At 50.1% G+C, this 23,678-nt stretch overlaps 2 protein-coding genes across 19 annotated transcripts in view; one reads left to right on the plus strand and one right to left on the minus strand.

Moving 5' to 3' along the window:
• The first annotated feature begins 8,095 nt into the window (after positions 1–8,095).
• On the plus strand, positions 8,096–20,238 carry RCOR2 (REST corepressor 2). Of its 4 annotated transcripts, XM_053369329.1 has the most exons (13): positions 9,028–10,222; positions 10,813–10,909; positions 12,886–12,942; positions 13,746–13,826; positions 14,778–14,830; positions 15,466–15,627; positions 16,313–16,437; positions 17,142–17,211; positions 17,783–17,998; positions 18,194–18,271; positions 18,396–18,453; positions 18,772–19,010; positions 19,101–20,238. In XM_053369329.1, the coding sequence occupies exons 1-13, from the start codon at positions 10,193–10,195 to the stop codon at positions 19,461–19,463; spliced, it is 1,629 nt and encodes a 542-aa protein (XP_053225304.1). In that variant the 5' UTR covers positions 9,028–10,192; the 3' UTR covers positions 19,464–20,238. The 4 variants fall into 4 exon arrangements, with proteins under 4 accessions (XP_053225303.1, XP_053225304.1, XP_053225306.1 ...); XM_053369330.1 differs by lacking the exon at positions 10,813–10,909 and having other exon boundaries at positions 9,031–10,222; XM_053369328.1 differs by lacking the exon at positions 10,813–10,909 and having other exon boundaries at positions 8,096–10,222; positions 18,772–20,238.
• An 863-nt stretch (positions 20,239–21,101) lies between these two features.
• Positions 21,102–23,678, minus strand: part of MARK2 (microtubule affinity regulating kinase 2) — a 110,122-nt gene continuing 107,545 nt past the window's right edge. For all 15 annotated transcript variants that reach the window (XM_053369322.1, XM_053369321.1, XM_053369319.1 and 12 more), the window contains one exon: positions 21,102–23,532. In XM_053369322.1, the coding sequence (XP_053225297.1) occupies positions 23,175–23,532 (358 nt within the window). In that variant the 3' untranslated portion in view covers positions 21,102–23,174. The remainder of the gene's footprint in view (positions 23,533–23,678) is intronic.

Raw genomic sequence — 23,678 nt, forward strand, 5'->3', positions numbered from 1 at the left:
GTAGATCAAGTTGCTAACTAATATATGAGCACAGAAAGTATGGAGTGTGAACAACAGGCTGTTTCTCTCCTCTCTGTTTGCAAACTGAATATTGTTGGCTGATATTCAAAAAGCATTCTGGCCTAACTGATCCACACCACCACCAGGTTTCTTGTCCAGCATCTTTCCTTGAGTAGCATCCGCAGTCATGGCTTTTATTTTGTAGTTCTTTTTGCAGAGGTGCTGGTGGTACTATTTCCATTTCCAGCCTATTGTACCTATTGCTTTGTGAATGACAAAGCAGCTCAGGAAATGCAGGTATTCCTTCTCTTACTGCTGGGGGGGGGCGGGAGGAGGGAGAGAGTGAGCTTCCTTGCATAGCCAGCTCATGTATCCAGTCTCCAGGGGAAAGGCCAAGGTGATGGCAGGAGGAGGGGAGGCTGCATTTCACCACATTGGCTCCTTTCCCAGGCTGCTAGAGACAAGCTCCTGTGTCCTCCTTCCGGAGGGGAGGCATCATCACCCTCCTAGTTGAGAGAGAGAGAGAGAGAAAGAGAGAGAGAGAAATAGACAAGCTCAGGCAAGAGGGACTAGTGGTTAATCCAAGAAGAACAATATTGCTCTCTACCCTATACCTCTTCACCAACACTCCCCAGGGAGCAGATTGCTTCTTGTCTGCCACCCCCTCCCATCTTTCTTTTCTGTCTGGCATCATCCGTGGCAGCCTCCTACTTTCCCTTCAGGCCTCTCCAGGTTTGGGGTTTCTGCCAGTCAAATTCTATATCCTCTCTTGGCCAGCATGAATGGACATGGCCAGAGGGACAGGCAGCTTGGATCATATCTCTTGTTGCCCCCCCACTCCTCCTCCTGATGAGTAGAGCTGCAAGAGGATGGCTTGGCACAGCTTGACTGAAGGCGCAGCTGCCACTGCTGAAAGCTTAACCCCTCAAGCACCAGGGCATGGGGCTTCATCTCCATCTCCACCCTAAGGGAACAAAAGGGCAGACATTGTGCTTCTTGTGACAGTGGGGTGATTTAGGTATGGGTGTCTGCAGGCGGCTAACTGACACCATGAAGTCCATTTGCCTGAGCAGGCAATTTTTCCTACTCTTTCTTGTTGCCACTGCTATAGATCTGCCACACAAACATGCAGGTTAATAACCTAAACTGGTGTCACTGGTGCTTGGGACTAGCTGGCTCCTTCCCCATCACATTGTGCGAACAAACATTCTTCACCCAGATAGGTTTAGGATTTGGGGTGAAAAGGGAAACTTGCACTTCTCCATCCTCCCTGCCACCAAACACTAGCAACCCTCCCCCCCCTCGCTCTCCTGGCAGAGGGGGAGGGGGAGGGGGAAGTGTCTGTCTCTTTAAGACTGTCAGGTTGCAGGGAGCAGATGGCATCTGCTTCCAGTCCTTGTTCTTTGTGTGGCTGCACAAAAGAGGGAGCCTGTCTCTCCTGAATTTACCCCCCCCCCTTTGTGTTGGGGTGGAGCTGGGTGCAGGGAGAATGCAGCTGGGGGAGGTCTGAAGAAGGGAAGGAACCATATTGGGAGGGGGTGGAGCAGATTTATTGCAAAAGTAAACTTGAATTTTCCAGGCCTTTGTGCACTGGAAAAGGGGGAAGCCAGGGACTTATTTTATTGTGGATGCAGCCCCCCACTGCACTGCACAAATGCAACCTCAAACCTTCCCTTTCTTAGCCTCTAAACGATGGGGAGGTGCTGTAGCTGGAAAGCTGGGGACCATCATGAGGAAGGCAGAATCAGCAAAAGAAGAACTAAGTCATTCAGCAAACCCTAGAAATAGTGGGCAGTAGGCTTATGTGGGTGGGAAAAGATGGGTCTGTGTATCAGGAGTGGGAATGCTATATAGATGAACGGTAAAGCAGTGGTTATGGGTTCTACATTTCTATAGAGGTGGATCTCTCTGTCACAGAGAAGGAGCACTGGGGAGGGATGCATAGGCATTGTGGATTGTTAGTACATGTGGAATGGACATCTGAGTACAGGGTATACATGCAGAATACTAAATCTAGAGACATGAGAAGTAGTTCAGAGAAATCCCTACATAGGTGTGTGTGTGAGAGAGAGAGATTGCTGTAAAGTATGTGGAATGCTTGGGTAGGAAACAGCTGTAGGCACTGGAGAGAGAGCATATAAATTGGGAACAGCATAGTCTTGTGTGGTGTGTGACTCTTTGCATTCAAGGTGGGGAGTGACACAGTTTGTGGTTTATGAGCAGGAAGGGTATGACTCTTTGTGTAAGGATGGAGTTTATGGAGCAGCAGCTGTGGAATGAGTGTAGCTTTGCAGCAGCAGAGTGAGGGAGGAAGTATGTGATGGCAGGCAGTGGGGAAATGTGATGGTATATGCATAGAGTGATGAAGTAGTAGCAACAGCGTGTGACAATAGAGGGAGTGTGTGTGTGGCTCTTTGTGTGCCTAGAGAAGGGAATGCAGGATGTGGAGTGTGACTAGACTTGAGGGAGCATGGCTGTGCTTCTGGATATAGGTGGGAGAGTAGAGTTGTGTATCTGTGTGCTGATGGGGGGGAGTGTGTACGTGACCCCAATCAGGCCCTTCCTCTTCCCTCTGCTCTGGGCAGTGCTACAGGCCAGGCACGCTCCCTGGAGGGCAATCAGATCCTTTAATCTTCAGCAGGATGGAAAGCGGCTGGGTCTGTTCAGAGCTCTCACTCTCCCTTGCATCAGTTCCCCCCACCCCTTGTGCTTTGGCTTTGATGTTCAGCTTCTCCATGTTGAAGCAGACAGACTTGGGCATTCACATCCTTGGGCTGCATCTGAGCATGCATGTGCAATGCGTGCACACACACACATGCATTATTGGCACATGTTCTCCCATGCATGTCCTATTATTCTGTAAATGCCGCAGGGGGAGCAGCTTGTGCACTGAGAAGACTGGAGAGTTTGCAACACTAGTCAGCATCTACTCTAGGCTCCCTAGTCTGCGGGATCCTCATCCCACAGCCCCAGTGGAGGGAGGGCTGGTGGAGGGAGGAAGGGTAGGCGGACTCATGAACTCTGGGATCCCTGCTGACAGCAGGAGGTTTGAATGGCCTCATATGCGGTGAAGGGACCAGGCAGGCTACTCATTGGTATCTTCTAAATTTAGGAGCCTGATTATAGTTTGGGGCTTGGAAAGAAGAGAGGAAAATACCCACCAAATAGAAATTCAGCTTGGGAGGAGGAGAGCGAAAAGCACATGCTTGCATGAATCTGCATCATGAGAATGCATTCATGATGTGTGAAAGGCACCTGTGCTCATTCTTTCTCTCTCACACTCTCAAACACATTATTTTTTCTTGTGCACTCACAGTAACTCCATATGACAGCTGCTCCTGGGTCAATCCCCCAAAAGAGAAATGCAATACAGACAAGGTGTTGTATTTTAATGCAGTAACGTTTACTGGTGTCAAGCTGGAGCATGCAAGCTTTTGAGCTGCACAGAGCTCTTCTATCAAAGCAGAATTAATGGGGGCCAGAGTAAAATGTTTCCCTGTAATTCCAAAGCCACTGAAGCAATCTTTCTAATCCTGCATGTATATTCTATGTGTCTATGTGCACGCATGCATGAACACACACAGAGTGTCTCTCCTTCTCACTTGAAGTCTCTGCCCTCAGTCAAACAAGGCAGCCGTGCTGGATTAACTGTTGGAACAGAAACACACAGTTTTGCTTTTCCCGTAGGAGCAATTTTCCATTGATTGTGTGGTAATTCATCCCACTTGAAATCAAGAGTTAGACACTCGAGTATTTGCTTTTCTGACTGTTGCAGTAGCAGGACAGTATCCCACTTTTCCTTCATGTCAGTCCAGTTCTTATGGGTGCATTGTGGCAGGGGCAGCATCTTCCTGGCTGGGAGAAAAACAGTGGCCAGATTGTGATAATGGTGGAAGTTGCCAGATCTCAGAACCCTACCAACAGTGCTACCCTGAGAGGGGAGTTGGTGTCTCTTATTTTTGAGCCAATATGGAAGCTAAACCCCAAGCAGGGCATTGAGCCAGCAGGGCTGTGCTGCTGCAGAGAGATACAAGCCACCCCACTGCTCCCATAAGCAAAGATTGTGGTCCTCTTGTCTTAGCCTTGTTGGCTTCCCCTCCAAATCCTGTGTCCTCCTGACCCCACTGCAAACATAGTGGGTGGCAGGAACAGTGAGCTGTATCTTTCTGCTGTTCGAAAGCACAGGGGCTCGCATTAGCTTTATCCATTGTCTAACCATAACCATGGCATGTAATCATAGCAAACCTCTTAATACACACAGATAGTCATCTCCAGCAATTCAACCATTTTGGGGCCTTGTCCTGACCCACTCAATTTACCCTGGTTGTATAATACGAGCAATAAAGGGGTGGTGGTAAAAAATAAAGCACTTCTTGCCTGGTTCTCTCCGCAGCTTGGCAACTGTCTCCTTCCTGGGATAGTAGCCTGGGCTCCTGCTCTCAACCCCACCCCCAGCATGTCACTCAAATAAAGCAAAGGGGGTGGGAGAGGCAGAAGTCCAGCAGGGAGTCAGCAAATCTGTGTTGTGTGGGAAGTGGGCAGACTGGCCCTTTGCTTTTGTGTTTGCAGCTGCTGCTATTGCCACCCAGCCTGGCATTCACATTCTGGTCTTCCTTGCACCACTCCCTCTGCAAAGAGAAATGAGCAGTAGTCAGAAGGAAAAAGCTCCCCTATAACTTATAACTCCTTCTTACTCCCCAACAGTCTCCCTCATGCAGCCATTTTTATAGGGCTGTTGCTATTTGTGTGTGCGCGCGCATATGCATGGTACACACATACACACACACACACACACAGAGCAAAGGAGCAGGTGTCTGTTTAGACAATGCAGTTGCTTTGTCGTGTCTCCAATGGGAGGGCAGGATGGGGGTGGGGTGAAGAAGGGAAAGGGAATGGGGAAGAATAAATGTAAGAGCAGGATTTCCCCTGTGTGACTGTGACAGTGGTAGACGGGTCTGTGGGCATGACTCCTGCATAGGCTGCTATAGTTTTTTTGCGGAGGGGATTAGTGTGCATGTGCATGTGTGAATAGGTATTTGAATGACTGACTCGACAAGAGGATGTGATTTAAGAGACATCACTACATTTGGAGTGAGAGTAGAGGTAGTGAACTTTCTGCTGTCTTTGTTATGCATTGTGCTAAGGCTGTAGCTCATAGCTCTTGAAATTTCGGGATGAAGGCAGAGTGAGAGAATAGAATCCTGGATTTGGTGTGGTGTTTGGGGTTGAGGGGGAAAATGGTTTGGTTAGTGACCGCTGGGAATGTTTGTTTTTCCATTTCAGTTTCTCCCTTGATCCATTTACCTTACCCAGGCCTGCTCTGTTTTTCATGCCTTTTGTGACAGCATGTCATGCCGTTAGAGGACTGTGTTTGTCGGGTCCTTGCTGCAGGAAGCAAACTCCCTTCCATAGCTGCCTGTACTGAATGGATTTAGCCCTAGTCTGACTAAAACACTGTGTCCTCCTAGCGTGGCTAAGGCCTAAATAAAATGGTTTTTCCTCTGTTATGCAGCTGCTCATGCCAGCAGATCTAAACTGCCACAAAGGCTGAAGGGGCTTGTGGTGTTAGGTTTGCCGTGCTGCAAGAGGTATCAGTTTCATCATGTGTGTATTACACTGGTCTAGGTGTGTGTACAAATGTGTGCATATGCTCTACAGTTTTACATGCTTCCATGTTCCTTATTCTCATTGTTAGCCACTTGGGTTCAAATTCTAGCCCAGCCACATATATTGTAAACACACACACACACACACACACACACACACACACACACACACACTGAAAAAGGAGACACATCTGCTTACAGTCCAGGAGCCATCTAGATTCACAAGGTACACTTAGGAAAATCTGTTTCTCAGTCTCTAATCTCCAGCTAGGAATAACAACAATGTGCCTCAGCAAGCTCTGAGATTTTGTTGCTGTAGAAAGCAGAAGTTGTGTGCTTCTACATCCTCTTCACTACAGCTCTCCAATGCCACAAATCCCCCTCCTTTGTGTAGGGAAGAGAGAAGCCTGTAATGCTTCCTGGATGATGGACTACAGCTCCATACACCATAATCAATCAGGCACAAACTGTGTCCCCCCCCCCATCTACACACGGCTGTCCCCTCTTATTCTGTCCTCTCATGGACTCTATAAAATACAAATTAAAACCAGGTTCCACAATTGAGCTGAAGATGGGATGATAGCCCATCTCAGGACACAAAACCAGGGTAACTGCTCTCCTTTGCAGAAGCAGCCGAGATAGAAAACCCTGACCCCTGCATTCCATTCCAGCTAATTGACCAGGAAACAAACAAGACTCCAGAGACAGGGTGGATGGCCTCAGCTCCCAGAGTCCTCCCTCCCTTCCTGCCAGCTCAGTCCCCTCTCCCCCCACTGCGCTCCTCACCACCTCCACCGTACAGGGCTGGAAGGCAGCCTAGGACCTGAGCTCCTTTGACACATCAAAGAGCTGCTACAAAGAGTCTGTGAACAAACAGAATTCCCTACTAAAATTCTCCCCTTTGCTTCCTCCTGCTTCCAAGCAGCAGGGTTGGGGAAGAAGCTATTGTTCCTCCTCTGCTCTCTCCTTCCAGCAGGGAATTTCTCTGTCATGTTGACAGTGCCATGCCTCTTTGCACCCAGGCGCAGTTTTGTCACCTTGCTTCTCTCCGCCACCCACCACAGCCCTCCTCAACCAGCCATTATTTTATGGCCCTGTTTAGCCATGCTCTTTCAGATCTCCACAATATTTTTTAGCCCTCCTGAATCATTAGTCTGGCTGCCTTGGAGGCTGGTAGTCTATTCCCACAGTGAATCCTATTGCAAGTAAAATGACAGGAAACAAGAGAGGCTGATATTTATGAAATGGAAGAAGAGAGAATGCCTGAAACAACCAAAAAGGGAAAGCAGGGGGGCATCACCACGTGAATTTCTGTAGAAATCACCGAATGTTCTAGCAGGCTGACGGGAAATGTGGGGAAAGGACCTAATGTTAAGCAGGCTGGGGTAGACAGAGAAAGGATGACTAGAGGAAAGCATGGTAGAGTTTTTTGGGTTAGCAGCTGGTAATTGGATGGACAATTTACCTGGAGTCCTGGATCACCATGCGAAGGAGGGGTAGAGTTAGGTAAACCCAGGTCTTAAAAGTTAGGCAGCGTACACCCCACACATTAAAAACACACCCCTCCCCCCAAACTCATGAGAAGGGTGCTGGGAATTGTAGCTCTGTGAGGTGTAAGTTAAAGTTCCCAGCACTATGAGTCGGGAGTGCTTAAGTGCTTGGTGTGTAAAGAGCCTAAATCTGTGGCTCCCTTTAAGGACCCTTTTCATACCTTATGCAATTCTTCCTCAGGAACTCTTACTCACTCTGGCCAACTCACACTGAGTGCCTATTGCTAGAGACAATTAAATGGACCTCCTCTCTCCTAGATACACATTGCCAAATACTTAAATCAGTTTGCTTCAAGTGGGGGATGGGAGAGGAGGTAGGGAAAATATTGTCTTGGATTGGGAACATGGACACAGGACTAGCAAGGGGTGTGGCCTGAGGAGAGTCCCATGGACCTGAGTTTCTCCACACAATGTTAAATGCACAACCACCATTCAGTTTAATCTTGAATGTAGTCAGGAAGTGGCTTAAATTCCCCACCCCCAAAACTGACATTTGCAGTGTCACTTCTGCAAGACATATCATAGGAAGATTGGTTTGAATCCAAGTGGCTACCTGATATGTTGTATTTTCCTTGTAAATCAGTTTATTATTACCCATCTTATAAGAGAAAAGGACTAGAATAATATTTTTAACTTGCGTGTAATGGGGTTTTTAAGAACATTTGCTTTTTGTTTCTTCACTATGGTATATATTCATAGACACAGGTGTGCAGGGCTGGCCCAAGACATTTTGTCACTGCAGGCAAAATGCCCTGCTGCCCCCCCCCCAGCAGATCCAGGTCCCTGTGCTCACCCAATCCCTGCAGTCTAGCACTGCAACTGTACCCTCACCTGTGGCTGTGCCTATGCTGCCACCACGACACAGTGGCAAGGGTACAGCTGCAAGGGCAATGGTGCTGTGATGGTGGTGCAGGAAGTCCTGGTGGGGCTAGTAGGCACACAACAATGGGGAAGGGGAGGGTTGGATCCGCTACCTGAAGCAAATGGCTTCACCTCGCTTTGTGCATGGGCTGCTCCTGTGTGCAGTAAACCTTGTGTAAGGGCTACCATTTTATCCTTCTCCATGAGTGAGACCACCGAAGAGAATTTAGACAGAAGCAGCCCAACCATGAGGAAAGGTTAATTGGCTGCCTTAGGCAGCTGATTGTGGTGTGGCAGAAGAGAAAAGGGTCTGATCTGATGAATAGGACTCACAACCATTGGTAATTCTCTTACATAGGCTCCCCTGAAATGAATGGGAGCTGCGCAAGAACATCATAGTGTGTCGCTCGTGTTCATTTCAATGAGACTAGTAAAGGGCAACTTCCTTCTCAACTAATTGTGTCCCTCTGTGTAGAGGGTGGGGTGAGTGGATTCATTTGGGTTTTCCTAGTTCTGTTCTGCAGAATTGCAGAGCTATCCAGATTGAAGCTGTCTTCTAAAAAGCAATGTGATGGAGATAGTGATGCCAAGGGAATAGGTCAATCTGATATAGGGGTGTGGACTTGTTTTCTCTCACTTTGGAACTCTCCCATACACAGGAGCCAAAGCTCTACATAGTGAGCATAAAATGACAGCTAAGTGAAATTTTGAGAGTGTTAGATGACTTCACAGTTATGTGTCTTATAAAGATGCTACTGTTCTGCTGCTACCAAACAGTGCCTTTCTCCTGGATAAGGAGAAAGTGAGAGAAGCCAGATTAGAGCAGAAGCAATGGAGGGGGAAGAGAGACTTTCCCACGTGTCTCCTGCTGGGAATTGAATATCAGCATCTCACGGCACCTTCTCCTCATTCGCTACAAGGGGAACAGACTTCCTCCATCCTTCACCCCTTTGAAGAAATGGGAATTCTTTTCTTTTCTCTCTTTTTTAAGACAGAGCAGCTTGTGCTTTCAGAGGACTGATGTGCTCCCTCCCCGCTCCTGACCTTTTCCTCCCCATTCTGCACATCTGGCCTCCACCCTCCCCTTTCTGCGCGCCTCTTGCCCCTGCGTGCCTCCTCTGGCCAGATGTGCAGGCAGGCGGAAGAGTCTGAGGGGAGGTGCTAAGGCAGAGAACTGGAACTACTTTCTCACAGCAGCAGCAGGAGCAGCAGCAGGAGCAGGAGCAAGAGCAAGAGCAAAGCAGCCACAGACTCATTGTGTGAGAGGGAGGGAAAAAGAGATGGTGGCGGCAGCAGTAGGAGACGGCAGCGCTCGCAAATAATCCTCTCATGCAACTTTTCCTTTAAGTGCCTCACACGCACGAGGGAGGCTTTCCTCCTGATCCTTCTTCTCTTTCCTGGTGATAAAAACTGGGACTCTGGAGAGGATATTCCCTTTTTGTACAAGTTACAGCAGCTCTGAAGAAGAAAAGAAAAGGACTGATCTTTTTTTGGGGGGGGCTTAGGTAGACTTTTAGGGACCAAAGGACTTCTCCCCCTTTTACGTTTCCCTAGGATTTTTAAGGTGATATTTCCTCCCTCCCCTTCTTTTTGCAGATTGGAGGATCTTAGCTGGAGAAGCAGCTTATTTTAGAAGTTATCTTTTTTAGGTTGCTGCTCCCCCAAACACACATCCTATTCCAGGTGTTAAGCTCCCCACTTTCTCAGAGCATCTCCTACATAACTTCAGCAGTACCGAGTTTCCCCTCATGGTTCATACCCATTACAAGGAAGTTTACAGTAACTTTGGAATGAGAGACAAAATTTCAGAGTGGGAAAGGAAAACCTGAACTCTGATCTTTCCTCCCTTTGCACAGAATTTACGTTTAATTCCTACCTTCACTGCAATGGATTTTTACAAGGGGCATTAATTTCCTCCTCTTAATGTTTTAAAGTTAGAAGTTGCAGCAAAGGGGGAGAAGAGACGGCGGAACTTCAATTTTTTAAAATTTAAATAACACACAAGTATTTCAGTTTCCTGAAAGAGGTACGAAGACTGGAAGGGGAAAATATATCCTTTCCCAGCCTGGTGGTCTGCTGGGACTTGGAAGATGCCTTCCGTAATGGAAAAATCAGGGATCCTGTCCAGAAGCCGGTCCAAGTCAGCCACCAACGGCAACCACCAGAACTCAGAAGATGACAGCAGTGAAGAGGAACACTCCCACGGTAAGCCAAGCTGAGCTACATGCTATGCTCACACGAGGAGTTATTAAAAGTGTCTGTTTCTCAAGACTTCATTGTACTCAAGGGGGTGGGAGGATTTGAACCAATGGATGCGTGGGTTGAAGGTCTGAGATGCCCCAGTTAAAAAGAGGGCTGAGAGAGTCCACTGTGCTGTGCTGCGGTGGAACAAAGAGTTTGGTATCAGGGACCCTTTTGGAGCTGGACTTCAGGCCACTGAGCTCATGACACCAATGGCTTTAGTTTGGCTCTTTCCAATAGAGGGGAAAGGCCTTTATTAGGCTCACCTTGCCCTCTACTGGCCACAGAGTGAGAGTGGGCGTGGGAGAGGGAGAGCTGGTAACACAAATGCGGGGGGGGGGTGCAGAGAGAAATCTGGCTCCATGAGGGCTGTGGGGTGAGGTTGTGGGGGCATAGCTGATGGATAATATATCTAAGAAAATGTTTGTTTTGGGGTGCATATGACAGCATGTGAGTAACACGTAACTTGGAAAACTGTAGTTTGTAAAGCAACAGAGATGGTGCAGGGAGAGGGCTAGGAGTGTGCAAAAGAGAGAGTCTTACCCTGATTGCAGGAAGCAGATGATGAGCTCCTTCAGTGTTGTGACATGAGGCTTCAAAAGAAGAAAGGGGGGCACACAGGTGTTAGTCTGGCTCAAGGTGTTCCAAAAGGTGAGGTGCTGATAGTGAAGTGCATCTTCCCAAATATCAGCCCAAGCATGTGTTATGCTGCTGCTTGGGATCCTTGAATAAAACAGTGTGATAGTTGCCAGGTCACTGTGGTTGGAAGAGACACTTCTTTCCCTTAATCCTTTCCAGTTGCTTCACACTTTAGTGATCACCCACCTATCTTACCTCTGACATTTGATCCTTTTTTGCCTGTGTGGTCAGACCCAGAAGCAGGATGAGGGTGGGGATCCTCTGCAACTGCCCCTTTCCCTTTTTCCACCTTCACCCATTGGCCAGGTTAACAAAGGAGCCAGCTGGGGGCTAGAATTCGAAAGTTGGTTTGGGTTTGAGCTCATAGCTTTATTGTCCCCAGAGCCCTCCCGTCATCTCTCTCCCCACCCTCCCACCCGAACTCTGTTATGATTTCCTGTACACCTCTGGCTTTGTTAGGCTTCCTCTTCTTCTTCCACCTCCCTCCATTCTCTGTGGGATGTGGTGGTGGAGGGACAACCCCCCGCCCAGTACTCCACATGTCCACTGGTGCACCTGCAGCTGAACATCTGCTCTAGGAGATATACAGTGCTGTTGATAGGGCTGGATGGGGAGAGACTTTTGTCCATCTGCCACAGGCTATAGATACACAACACAAGTAAAACCACCCTAGTCAGATTTCATTCTCAAAACTCATTTTGGACCGAAGCTACCTCAGTGTGTCACCTGCATTTCAAGGTGTGTGTATGTGTGTGTTTACCCTGATAGTATAACCATGACCATCCATCCACCAGCAGATTTTGCTTTAGCTCTCTTGAACTGTTGGATAGGACTGCTGCCTTCTCTAGTTCTCTCTCCCCACCTTGAATATTGGATCATGCTCTAGTGAGCCGGGTGGTGATGGTGCATGGCCCTAAGGTGGTGTCATTTGTCTTTGCCAACTGACATCCACCCCTCACCCCACCCTGCCCAACACCACCCTAGAGCTGCCAGATGCACTCTTGGGGGAGGTGCAGATGGTGCCCCCAAGATATATCAGGAGAACCATGCCCCTTCCGGCACATGGCCACATGAGGATCCCATCACTGCCATCCCAGAAACTGCTCTGTAGGGCACAGTGTGGGTGTTTCCCAGAATGGATATGGAGCCCTTTCAGTAGACACTCGGCCCCCAGCCCAGCATGTGTTTCTTGGCCCCTCTGCCAGAAAGTGAAAGCTCAGGAGCTCCTTGGCATGACGTTGGCTAAATGTTTCCAGATCTTGCCTGCCGTTCAGCAGCTGCTTGGTAGCTTGGGTTTTTTTGTTTTTTTTTGAAGGAACAGGAGTTTGCAGAGGGTGGTGGAGAAAATACTAGGCTATCCAAAGTTATAGTGAAAATGGTGCATTTGCTGCCTGGGAAGGTTTCTCAGCAGTAGCCTTTCTCTTGATGTTTCCCTGGAGGGCTCCCAAGGGTCCTTGCTTCTCAAGTGCCAAAGTGCTTCGGGTGGTGGAGGGTATGTGCACTGAGTGTTTGTACCAAGATCCTCCTTATTCATTTGGAAGGCTGCTATGGCTTGCTCAGCCATTTATACTGTTGCCCCCTTGGCCATACCACCACCACCTTTGAGGATGGAGCAAGGCAGTGATAGAAGGAACACACAAACACTCCACTGCAATATCTCAAGTAGAACCAGGACTCCTCCCAACCAAAACATGCAATTGCCCCTTCATATACAGTAGAAGTCTCCCCCAAATACTATGCTGGACCACTGAACTTAAAAGCAGTGGAGCGTCTCATTCTGCTTCCTGCACTCTCCACATCCCTTGGGAATGTCTCTGGGCATTTGAGGCTATTCAGGCAGGAAGCACCAGCCAAAAGTGAACTGTTCCCATTCCAAGGGATGATCCGACTCCTCTCTTGAGGGCTTGTATCACTGTCTGAGCCAGCCTTTGCCCTCTCTCCCTTGCAGCAGCAGGTCCTTCAAGCTTGTCTTTCTTGTTCCCTTACAGACAGCATGATCCGTGTGGGAGCAGATTACCAAGCTGTGATTCCAGAGTGCAAACCAGGTAAAGGGAGGGGGGGCACATATAAGCATTACAGATTACAGGAGAGGGTTAAGCAAGAAGGCAGTCATGTTCCCGGCTCCTTCAAATAAAGGCTCTGGCTTAACAGTCCTGGTGGATCATTGCATTCTGAGTCCTCCTCCTTCCTAAGTGGAGTTCTCCTCCTTCCTAAGTGGAACCTGAGCATTTCCCCCTAAGGTGAACAAGGGCGACGGGTCCCACCCCCACCCTGCTGCACCAGATGGCTTCTCTCTGACCATCCCCCTCCTGCACCTGGCAGCAGCCCGAAGCTCTAATGCAGTCACACTCTCTTCCAGTGCCAAATCTTTGGCGCCTCCTGCTTACAACCACCCTGGCAACGCGTAGCTGCTAGTTTCTGGACCTGGAGGCTCCACCTGTCTTTGCTCTTGGTTCCGGGGTGAGTGGGGTGAAATTATATGTACCTCCTCCCCACATGCTGTCCAAGAGTGAAGGGAGGGGTCCACCAAAGTGTTGGATAATGTGTAATACAGGTGGGGACTGAAGACATGAGCAGACTGAGTGGGTGTGATGGGGGGGCGGTCACCTACCAGGAAAACACAGTGAAAGCTGACTGAGCTGGGATAGCTCGCACTGCTGGCTAGGATACCGGAGAGAGGTTGTGTTTGTGTGGACACCAAGCCATCCACTGCTTGCTTCAGCACAACAGCATTCCTCTCTCACCACCTTGATTTGCAGCAGCAGCAGCAGCAGCAGCAGATGAACCTATCAGGAGATCCTGCCCAGAGTGCTTAAAGCTTTCTCTTCCCTCTGTCTTTGTAATTCAGAGAGCCCAGCTCGGTACAGCAACAAGGAGTTGAAAGGGATGCTCGTTTGGTCTCCAAATCATTGCGTCTCTGATGCCAAATGTGAGTTGCTCCTCCCTCTTTATTGTGTAAAAAGTGGAAAGGCCAGGTCAGATCAATGGCTGGGGCTGGGCCCTGCGCACTCCTGTGGAGCTCTCCTCCCTTCAGGCCATGTTGGATGTTCCAACAGCCTTTGCTCCCTGGCCTGGATTCTGAACCAGTTCCAGAATCAACCAAGAACCAGCCTGGCTAAAATAGGGGTGGGGGTGGGGAAATGCATTCCATCTTCAGCTAGTAACAGAGCCTCTGATTGACAGCTCCCCCTTCCCCCCCTCCCGGGACTCCTAGAAGCAATTACCGAGCGGCTGGTGCGCTGCCTCCGGCTCCTGGGTTATTAATCTGGCTGGTGCAGGCAGCTGGGGGGGGGGGAGAAAAATGGTGTCGCTGCCTATGCTGAAGCAGAGAGGCCCAAAGTTGGGGTTCCGCTTGCCCAGGTAGTGCTGTCGCTTTTGAAGAGGGCGGCAAAAGATTGATGCATGGCCAATTGTCACCCCAATGGCTTTGTCATTAAGGGTTTGTGTGAGAATATATCACATGTACATAATATATTTTACAGCCACACTTTCCACTTCTATGGGGGATGCTTCTCCCCTCCTTGGCAAAGATGAATTGAAATGGGACCGGCAGACACATCTCTTGGGCAGTGCTCTTGTAACACAGATCTAGTGTGTGCTGGACCCTCTGGCCACATGCCTGCTTTTATGTTCCTCTAGAGGGCGCACCGCAACATAGCACTTCAATTTTCTCCCCTCTTTGCTAGCAGGAGGGGCTCCTCACCGGAAGCCCCAAAAGTGGTTGTGGATGTGATGGAAGAGGAGATGATCACTGCCATCCCCACTGGGCAGGCAGGCAGGCTAGTCAACCACCGAGGGAAAGAGATGTCAGAGGACGAAGCATCTACTTCTTCTCTGTTTCCCTCCCCCAGCACTGATGGTTGCCTCTTTCTCCCTCTAGTGGACAAATATATTGCCATGGCCAAGGAGAAGCACGGATACAACATAGAGCAGGTAGGAAAATCAGAACAAACTGGATTCCCTGGGTGGTGCTTCAACAAGTTTTACTTGGAGTAGACTCATTAAAATTACTGGGCCTAACTTAGTGGTGGTCATTAATTTCAGTGTAAATCTTAAGTTGAATACAACCCCTTGTTTCTTGACCCTAACTCAACATTTCTGAAATCCTACAAATTCTATAAGAGCAGAGCAAATTACACAAAATTAGACGTTGTTTGATTGGGTTAACCAAATTAGATTTATTGGACACTTCATTCCATTTAGCATCAACTTGTAAGCCAGTAAAAGCTTATTAGAAACAATGCTACCCAGTCTTAAGATAGGCATTTTCTCATAGCAAAAATGTGATACCACAGGACCAGGTGAGAGGTTGAGAGATACATTTAAGAGGGATCCCTCCCCCAAGAGCTGACAAACATGCCATTCCATGGCCAAAGGTAACCCTTCCTAGCCCATCTTTCTTTCACTGACCTGCTTGCCATCACTATCTTAACCTTGTAAGGTTATCTTCAGAATTGCCAGAAACTAAGGTATCGCCAGACTTTCAGGAGCCACATTTTCAGGAGTGACATTCCATTGCTGGGACAGTCACTCCTCTCTCTTACCCATTGCCTTCTTTCCCCCAACAGGCTCTGGGGATGCTGCTGTGGCACAAACACGATGTGGAGAAGTCCCTGGCTGACTTGGCCAATTTCACACCATTCCCTGATGAGTGGACGGTGGAGGACAAAGTCCTGTTTGAGCAAGCCTTCAGCTTCCATGGCAAGAGTTTTGCTCGAATCCAGCAGATGGTATGCGTTCCCCTCTTGTTGGTGTAAGTGGCAGGGTGGCTGGGGTCCAAAGAACAATCCTCTTCTCACGAGTGTCCAGTGCCAGGTTGGCCTCATCAGGCCCCTTCCGCAGCCCCACTGCCACCTCCTGGCTGTTCTCTGGGTGAGCAATGATGCAAGTGAAGGAGGGGAGCAGCCTTTCCTCACCCTCTTGGCCCTGGTTCAGTTGGCCAAGAAGAAGAGGGCAAGGAATGGGGAATAGGGACAGCAGCAAGGTGGAGATAAGGCTGAGGGTATCTTGCATAAGTCCCCCTCCAAAACTTGCAACCAGATATGTGCCTATATTGACAATTTACAAAACTGTTTTAAGGCCTGCTCTTTGAAATCCTGGGCTGGCTGCACCATGATTTTCTCCTGTTCTGTATCCCCTTTTTACTCTATATGGGGAGCCAGCTTGTGCAATTATATGGGCTGATGGTTGTTTCTGGACCAGATTCCCCATTTCACTAGTCCCATTCTGGCACCGCCTGTCTCTCACACACAATATACGAATGACCCAGTGCCACAGCTCTACTCATTAACTCTGTATTTGAGCATCACTCCATGGCCTAATTACATGCCTATTAGAATTACCTTGTGCCACACAGTAATTCAGGTTTTGGCTGCCCTCTTCTACTCACCGTTCCTCCTGCGACTCCTTGCTTAGCTTCCTGATAAGATGATTCCCAGCCTGGTGAAGTATTACTACTCCTGGAAGAAAACCCGGAGCAGGACTAGCGTGATGGATCGGCAGGCCCGCAAGCTGCTCAGCAAGAAGGAAAAGGATGACAGGTCAGAGACCAAGAGTGCATGTACGTGGGGTGGATGGGCTTAGCAGGCTCGTGAAGGAAAGGGTTTGTAGCAGAGGTAGCTGGGTGGCTGGGCCTGTCACAGAGCCAATAACTTTGCCTTCAACCCCAAAGCAGTTTCATTAGTGGGACCCCACCAATTAATGGAACACTACAAATCAGTTTCTGAGGCCGGGAGCCTGCCCAAACCCAGTTAAGCCGAATATAATGTCAAGATTTGCCCATAAAACCAATTGCAATCTAGCAAGGACAGAACCAGGCAAAACATTGATGGCTTAGAAGTGACTACCTTGTACGCAATTCTTGGGTGGACACAGCCTGGACTTCTAAAACTCCAAGACCCCTGCTTGTGCTAACCACTGCATCACTGTAAACTTGTTTTTTTTAAAAAAGTATGTGACAGAATTCCAAACTTTTCTCCTGCAATTTAAGTCTCTCCCACTGCTTGGGAAAAAGTGGGGGCACAAGCAGAGATGGCCAGAAGTTCGTTTTCTCCAGTGAAGCCGAGCCAGGATGCAATGAACAGCAGTAATTACTGCCTCCCAGAAGAGCTCAAAGCAAGGATGGCAATAGCCCAGTAGGGGGAAGAGACCTATTTGGAGAAACCAGAAAAAGACTGCAGGAGAGGCAAGTCATATTCTGGAGCAAGCAGAATAACTTCTAATGTCTGCTGCATTTCCCCTACAGTAATGATGAACTGGAGGAAGGACGGCAGGCTAGTGAGGGTGAATTTGATGCCATGGATCCCAAGAAGGAGGTAAGGGGAATGGCCACTAACAGGTCCAAACTAAGGGTAGCTAAGATAAACAAGGGTAAACATGGTTCCAGTACCTTCAGCGGCAAGAAAACAGGCACTTTGCCATGAAAATGGTTTTTGGTGTGTTTTTTTTTAAGTACAGGGCACACAAAGTCCTGAATTTATCAGGATGGAGATGTCATGTGCCAAGGAACATTAAACCGCTTAGAAGAGCTATAACTGAATGACAACTGTATGTCAAAAGGAACTGGGTGGTAGAGGACTGGCTGATACATTAACCTAAGAAAGATGGGGTTGTAACCAGTGAAGTTCTACCTGGGGGGGTCGACCCACTGAAATTAACGAACCTAAGTTAGCCATGTCTATTAACTTCAGTGGATCTGTACTGAGTACAACTAGCACTGGATACAACCCAAGGAGTTACCCCTGCCAAGACAGATTACAATCCAGCTTCTCAAGGAAGCGGCATTAAAGGGCATGGGAGGAAGAGCTGCAGTGGGGCAGTAAAAACCATGGTAAATTTGAAGGGAGGTCCTGTTCAGTTTTCTCTCACTCTCATTCTCCTCTCCAGCCTAGTTACCAGAAGCCCCTGAACAGCAAGCCACGGCCTGTGAAGAAGGAGGTACAACTGTCACAGTATCGGCACCACCCACTACGCACTCGCCGGCGTCCTCCCAAGGGCATGTACCTGAGCCAGGAGGACATTACAGGCCTGTCTGCCAGCCCAGACATGGCTGTTCTCACCCTGCGCCACCTGGACTCCCAGCTGGTTTCCCTCAAGCGCCAGGTAGCAAAATCCTAAGTGTGTACACGTGGTCACAACTTGCTGCCTGCCTGCCTGCCTCCCTCCCAATGAGCATGCACCGCCCCTTCCGGAAAACCTGTTCTCCTTTTCATCTTCCAAAGAATTTGGGCTCTTCAGACTATGGGGGTGGGCAAGGGAGCTGTTGCCTCCTGACCTTCCAGTCTCTGTCCATACTAGGTACAGAGCATCAAGCAGATCAATAGCAGTATGAAGCAGGTGCTAGAAGGTGGAATAGACAAACTACGGCCACCCGAGGTGAGTGTGCATGCGCAGGCAAGCTGCCCTTTTTCTGTAATGGTAGTTTCCAGATTTCTCTGTTCGGGGGAGGCATAAGAGGGAGGGAGGCAAAGCTCAGACACGCTCCTTTTCTCCCTTGCAGACAAACATCAAGTTCAATTCACGCTGGACAACAGATGAACAGCTGCTGGCTGTACAGGGTGAGCCTTCAAGGTCCAGCAGGTGGGAGCCCATGCAGCAAAGAGGCGACAGGCTGCCTCCTCTTAGCAATGCAGGGCTGAACTAGGAGAGGATGGATGGGTTATTCTCCTCCGTTGTATCAGAGAAGGATATTGGTCTTTGGGATTTGAGGGCCAGAGTGCAGGTTATGATCACCCTAAAGTGGCACCCTCTGTACCAAATTTCTCCACCATGGATTGGGGGCCTGGAGACACAACAGTAGGTAGCTGGCTTGCCAAATGGTGGCATTTGGTTGTGTTGTGGGACGGTGCAAAAATCACCTCTCTTTTCCTGCTCAGCCATCCGAAAATACGGCAAAGATTTCCAGGCCATCGCAGAGGTGATTGGCAACAAGACAGTAGCCCAGGTGAAGACTTTCTTTGTCAGCTACCGGCGCCGGTTCAACTTGGAAGAGGTGCTGCAGGAATGGGAGGCTGAGCAGGAGGGTGTGGGGCCGGCTGCCCCCCAAGGTAGCTCCCCTTCTCAGGACCAAAAGAGCTCTAGCGCTTCGTTAGCAAGCAGTGAGGAAGAAGATGAGGTGAGGAGAGGGGCTGCCCCCAAGTACCAACACCGCACAGACCTCTTGAGCTTCTCCAGCACTGAAAGCTCTCCTTCTGCCCTTTTGCAGGTACAGATCACTGCAGTGTCCCGTTCCCTGCAGCAGCAGCAGCAGCAGCAGCAGCAGCAGCAGCAACCACCGCCACTGCCCCCTCCGCCGCCACTCCCAGCGTCTCCCCGGCCACCACCTGCTGCCCTCTCACAGCCACCCCCTTTGCTGAGGCCCACACTTCCAACAGCACCCACGCTGCACCGCCAACCCCCACCACTGCAGCAAGGCCGCTTCCTGCAGCCCAGACTGTCGCTCAACCAGCCGCCACCCCCGCTCATTCGGCCAGCCACCTCGCGACAAGCGCCCCGCAGCGGCCAGCACCCCCCATCACTCCTTGGTGGGATAGGAGAGCCCCCTCCCCCCTCCTCCAGCTCCCTCTGAGGAGGGGTTTCAGAGTGCTTCCTTTGACATCTGTGAGCCTGGCTCTACAACAGTCACAGCTGGGATTGGTACAGTCCTCCTCTCCCCCCGCAAGGTGTGCATCAGCTGTGGTGGTCATGAAAAGGGAACAGGGGAAGGAGGGGCTTCGGGGTCCCAACTGTCATCTGACCCAGTTCAGGTAGCATCCAGAAAGCTGGCAAGGAATCCCAATCCCCATGTACATTGGGATGGGGGTGGGGTATTTTTTTTCTTGGGAGGGGAGGGAAGAGAAAGGAAGTGATAGGACTAGTAGCTTTGGGTGGGTTTGGATTATGTTTACACTTTTGCAGGATCAGTTGCGTCAGTGCCTGTGTGAATCGGGGATTGGGGGGAGGGCAAGGGGAGGTATGTCAGAGTTGACACAGGTGGAAGCTTGGGGGGAGGGGGAGGAAGGAGGGGAGATTTACACCTGATCAGACTGGATGCAGAGGCAAGAGTGCTCCCAAGTAAAGATGCCCCCCTCTCTGTAACAGCAATTTCCCTTCCTCTCCAGTTTCTACATGGAGATTTGGAAGGGGGGGGGGGAGGGAATGAGTGGCAGCTTGCTTTGCTCTGTACTTGCCTGTCTACCTTGCCAGGCAGGAGTCCCTGGCAGCAAAGATGTAACGACTCCCTAAAGAGTAGGATTGGGCAGTCTTCTGTGTACGATTCCCCTCCAAGGCCCCACCCATTGCTGGGAGTCTTTTGTTGTTGTTGTCGTCCATGGAGCATTTTCAATAAAGGTATTTTGTTACAACTGGCTGGTCTTTCCACCCTGTGTCTAGCTCGGGAGGCAATGGAGCATGGGGAAAGTGTGTGGCATTCACAATTGCCCAAATCAAGGCAGAAGATAAATTCTGTGCTCTAGCAAAGGGCTGTCATGTCTCAAGATGCATGTCGGAGATAAGGCTTCCCCCTCCCCTTCTGAAAAACAGGTCTGGAGCTTATGATTTTTCTTCTTTGGCTTTTAATAAGAATGGAAAGGGGAGAATCAGGCAAGCTACTTGGTCACAAGCAAGAGGAAGGAGGTCTTTGCCCCGTCAGCCTCCTCCCAGGCATGGTCTTCCAAAAGGTGCTCTGATCCTGTCACAGAGACAGCTTTGCCCAGGATGAGTCCTGCCAGTCTCAGCAAGATGAACACAGCAAAGGCCAGAAGGAATTGCATATGCGGTGACATCAAAATTGCCACTCCCAGAGCCTTTAGCAATTCGCCCTGCTGTAACAGGAACAGAGGGAGCCTCTTGTGGAACACTGCATCTCCTCAGAATACAAAAACAGTTCAGGGTATCACAGCAGGCCACAGCATTTTATGTTGTGAGTGCCACACTGCCCCTCTTAATCAGTTCCTTCACCAACTGTTGCCTGGTCAGGGCACAGAGCAAAAAGAGATCACGCAAAGGGGGCACAGAATTAGCATTCCACGTTCAAGGGGAACCACTGGGCATTTGGAACAGCTGCACCTAGGCCTTGCTTCCCATCACCACAACCCCATGGAGCCACCCCCACCCACTCTTGACAGGACGGTACCAAGGCTTGTAGCCTCCCAGGGAGTGGAAGCACATCTCCAGGCAAAGTGCTTGGGGAGGGAGGTGGGAACAGAGGAAGCCAAGGCCAGGCAGGTACTTTCTGGAAAGTTTTAATCTAGAACCTGTAAAACTACATCAAACGGCAGCGTCCCTAGAGGGGGGGAGGGGGATGAACAAAAAAGGGACATGATTTTTTCTTTTTTTTTAAAAAAGGCATTTTGTGATCAGAATTAAAAAAAAAAAGTAACCACTCACAAAACCGAGGTATCAGTACAGTTATATACAAACCAGATTTGTGTGTGTGTGTGTGTGACAGTGGTGGGGTTGAAGGAGCTCAGTACAGACTGCCAGGGTGGGGAGCCCAACCACCCCAAAGAGGATTGAAAATACATTCTCAAGTGGTGATATGACAATGGAAGAAACCCATCTTGAGGGGTGGTGGGGTGAAGGGGAGGGAGGAACAAGAGAGGTAATTGCAGCCAGGGTCCCATTTTTCTCTTGTGCTTTGGAAAGAGGAGGGGAAAAGCTGGCTTGTCAAATGGGAAGGAAGGGCAGGCTGTGCTATCCTGCTTTTGTAGATGCAGGGAAGGAGGTAAATGGGAGGGGGAGCTCCCCTTATCTTCCACCATACTGGTAAGATACTGGTGGCCACTGCTGCAACCACTACCTGGGCAGGGAGAGTGTTAACAGAGCCCCCCACCTACATACCCCACCACAAAGCTCTTCCTCTTGCCCCCAAACATCATGACCTGTGTATGTCGTCTTCCGTAATGGAAAGACTGGGGCAAAAATAGCTGTTCCCCCAGCTAATGACGCTTCAGGCAACTCTCCCCACAGGTAGATGGTGCCACTTGCTTTAATAACAGCCAAAGCCACTCTTGGGCACAGAGGAAAAGAAGCCAAGTATGAACACGTGTGCAAAGTTGGTGGCCAAGGTCTGGTGTGTTCCAGAGCATCCTGGGTCAGGAAGAAACATACTGAAAGTTATCTTAGCCTGGAAGTGCTGGAGAAGAGGGGGGGTGGAGGCTTGGGATCAGAACCAACAAGCAAGGCACCAGCAAGACTGATTGGGCAGCAGTTCTAACCATGATGCTGTGCAAGCTGTCAAAAGCCCATAAAAGAAACTGGCTCGGGCTGAACAAAGGAATGCTCTGCTCCCAGAAGCCCTTGCTAGCTTTATGCTGTTGCTCCTGGAGCTTGCAGGGAAGAGAATTGCTGGGGAGGGAGGTGGTCAGAGGTGAAGAAACGGACTGCTGTGGCTTGGGACACTCCCCACCCTTTACTCTTCCAAGGTGGGAGACAACCATATGCATGGCTAGAATCTCCACCCCACTCTTTTAATAGGGGGTCTCAGGACCCCTGCCAGAAGAAGAGCACATTGGAGGACAGTGCTCCTTCCAACGGCCTTGCCAAAAACAGGCCGTGATCTCTGGGAACAGAACTGGCCGAGAGTAGGAAGGTGAGGAGAGGGCGACCGCAGAACCGTCCAAACCCACCACCATCCATCACTGGCCTGACGGGGGAAACCCAGAGGGAGAACCACTGGCACCATTATGCCCTTAGGAAAGCCCAACTCTCCCAGGGCATGAGCAAGCACACGCTCGGCAGCTGAAAGCCCACCACCAACACAAGGAGCGGGAGAGGAGGGTGCGAGTGAAAGGCATTGTGGGAGGTAAAAGGCATTGTGGGGGAGGGCGAGCTCTGGCAGTTGAGGGGGCGGGGTGTCCACTTATCTCCCCATCTTTGCTTTTTGCTGCGTTTGGTAAAAATTTAAAACCCTGTCTCATGTGCAACAACAAAAAAAAGAAATAAAAGGAAAGTACCATGGTCGCCACGGAGACCAAAAGGGATGCCCCCCAACACAGTCACTATAGAGACCAACAGCCCTTGGTACGCTCCCACTACTGTTGCCACGGAGACGGGCTGGGTGGCTGCCAGCCACTACCCCACGCACTCTGTCTCCATGGCGATCCAGCAGCAGGGGGGGGGGAGTGATGGAGAGGGGGGATGTCCCCAAACATCCAGCTGCCGCCCCCTTTCCCTGCCCCCCAATCTCCGTCCTGCACCAGGGTATCGAAAAATAAACCCTTCCAGAGTTAAAATTGCAGCTTTTTACTCCTAACCCCCACCCCATGCGCGTGCAGGCTGGGCCCCCCCGGGGGGCCTGTTAAAGCTTCAGTTCGTTGGCGATTTTTGAGGCAATGTTCTTGAAGGCCATGGAGGTGCCCGATATCCGCTTGAAGCGGACACCGTTGAGGGAGAGGCGGGGGAGCTTGCACACCTCCATCTCCCACTGGACAAAGGCCTCGTGGCCCGGCGCTCCGTGCATGCACAGAAGCATGTACTTCTCCTGCAGCTCGCACTGGCAGTTGTTAGCGTCCAGCACTTTCCGGATCTCCTTCATCATCTCGTTGGGCTCCATGGAGCTCGTCGTCTTCATGCTCCAGGTGAAGCGCAGCGAGCGCGGCTTGGCCTCCCGGTTCTCGTCCCGCTCCTTGTCGCCGCTGCTGCCCACCATGTGAGGCCTGAGAGGGGAGAGCGAGACAGTGAGCGGAGAAGGGCGCCCTCCCCACTCGGCCCCTTCGGCTGCCCCCAGAAGCCAAGCCTGGTCGGCAACCGAGAGCTGGAGAGGGGAGAGACACACACACACACACACACACACACACAGACG

This window comes from Podarcis raffonei, chromosome 16 (genome assembly GCF_027172205.1).
Source record: "Podarcis raffonei isolate rPodRaf1 chromosome 16, rPodRaf1.pri, whole genome shotgun sequence".
NCBI classification, from domain to species: Eukaryota; Metazoa; Chordata; class Lepidosauria; order Squamata; family Lacertidae; genus Podarcis; species Podarcis raffonei.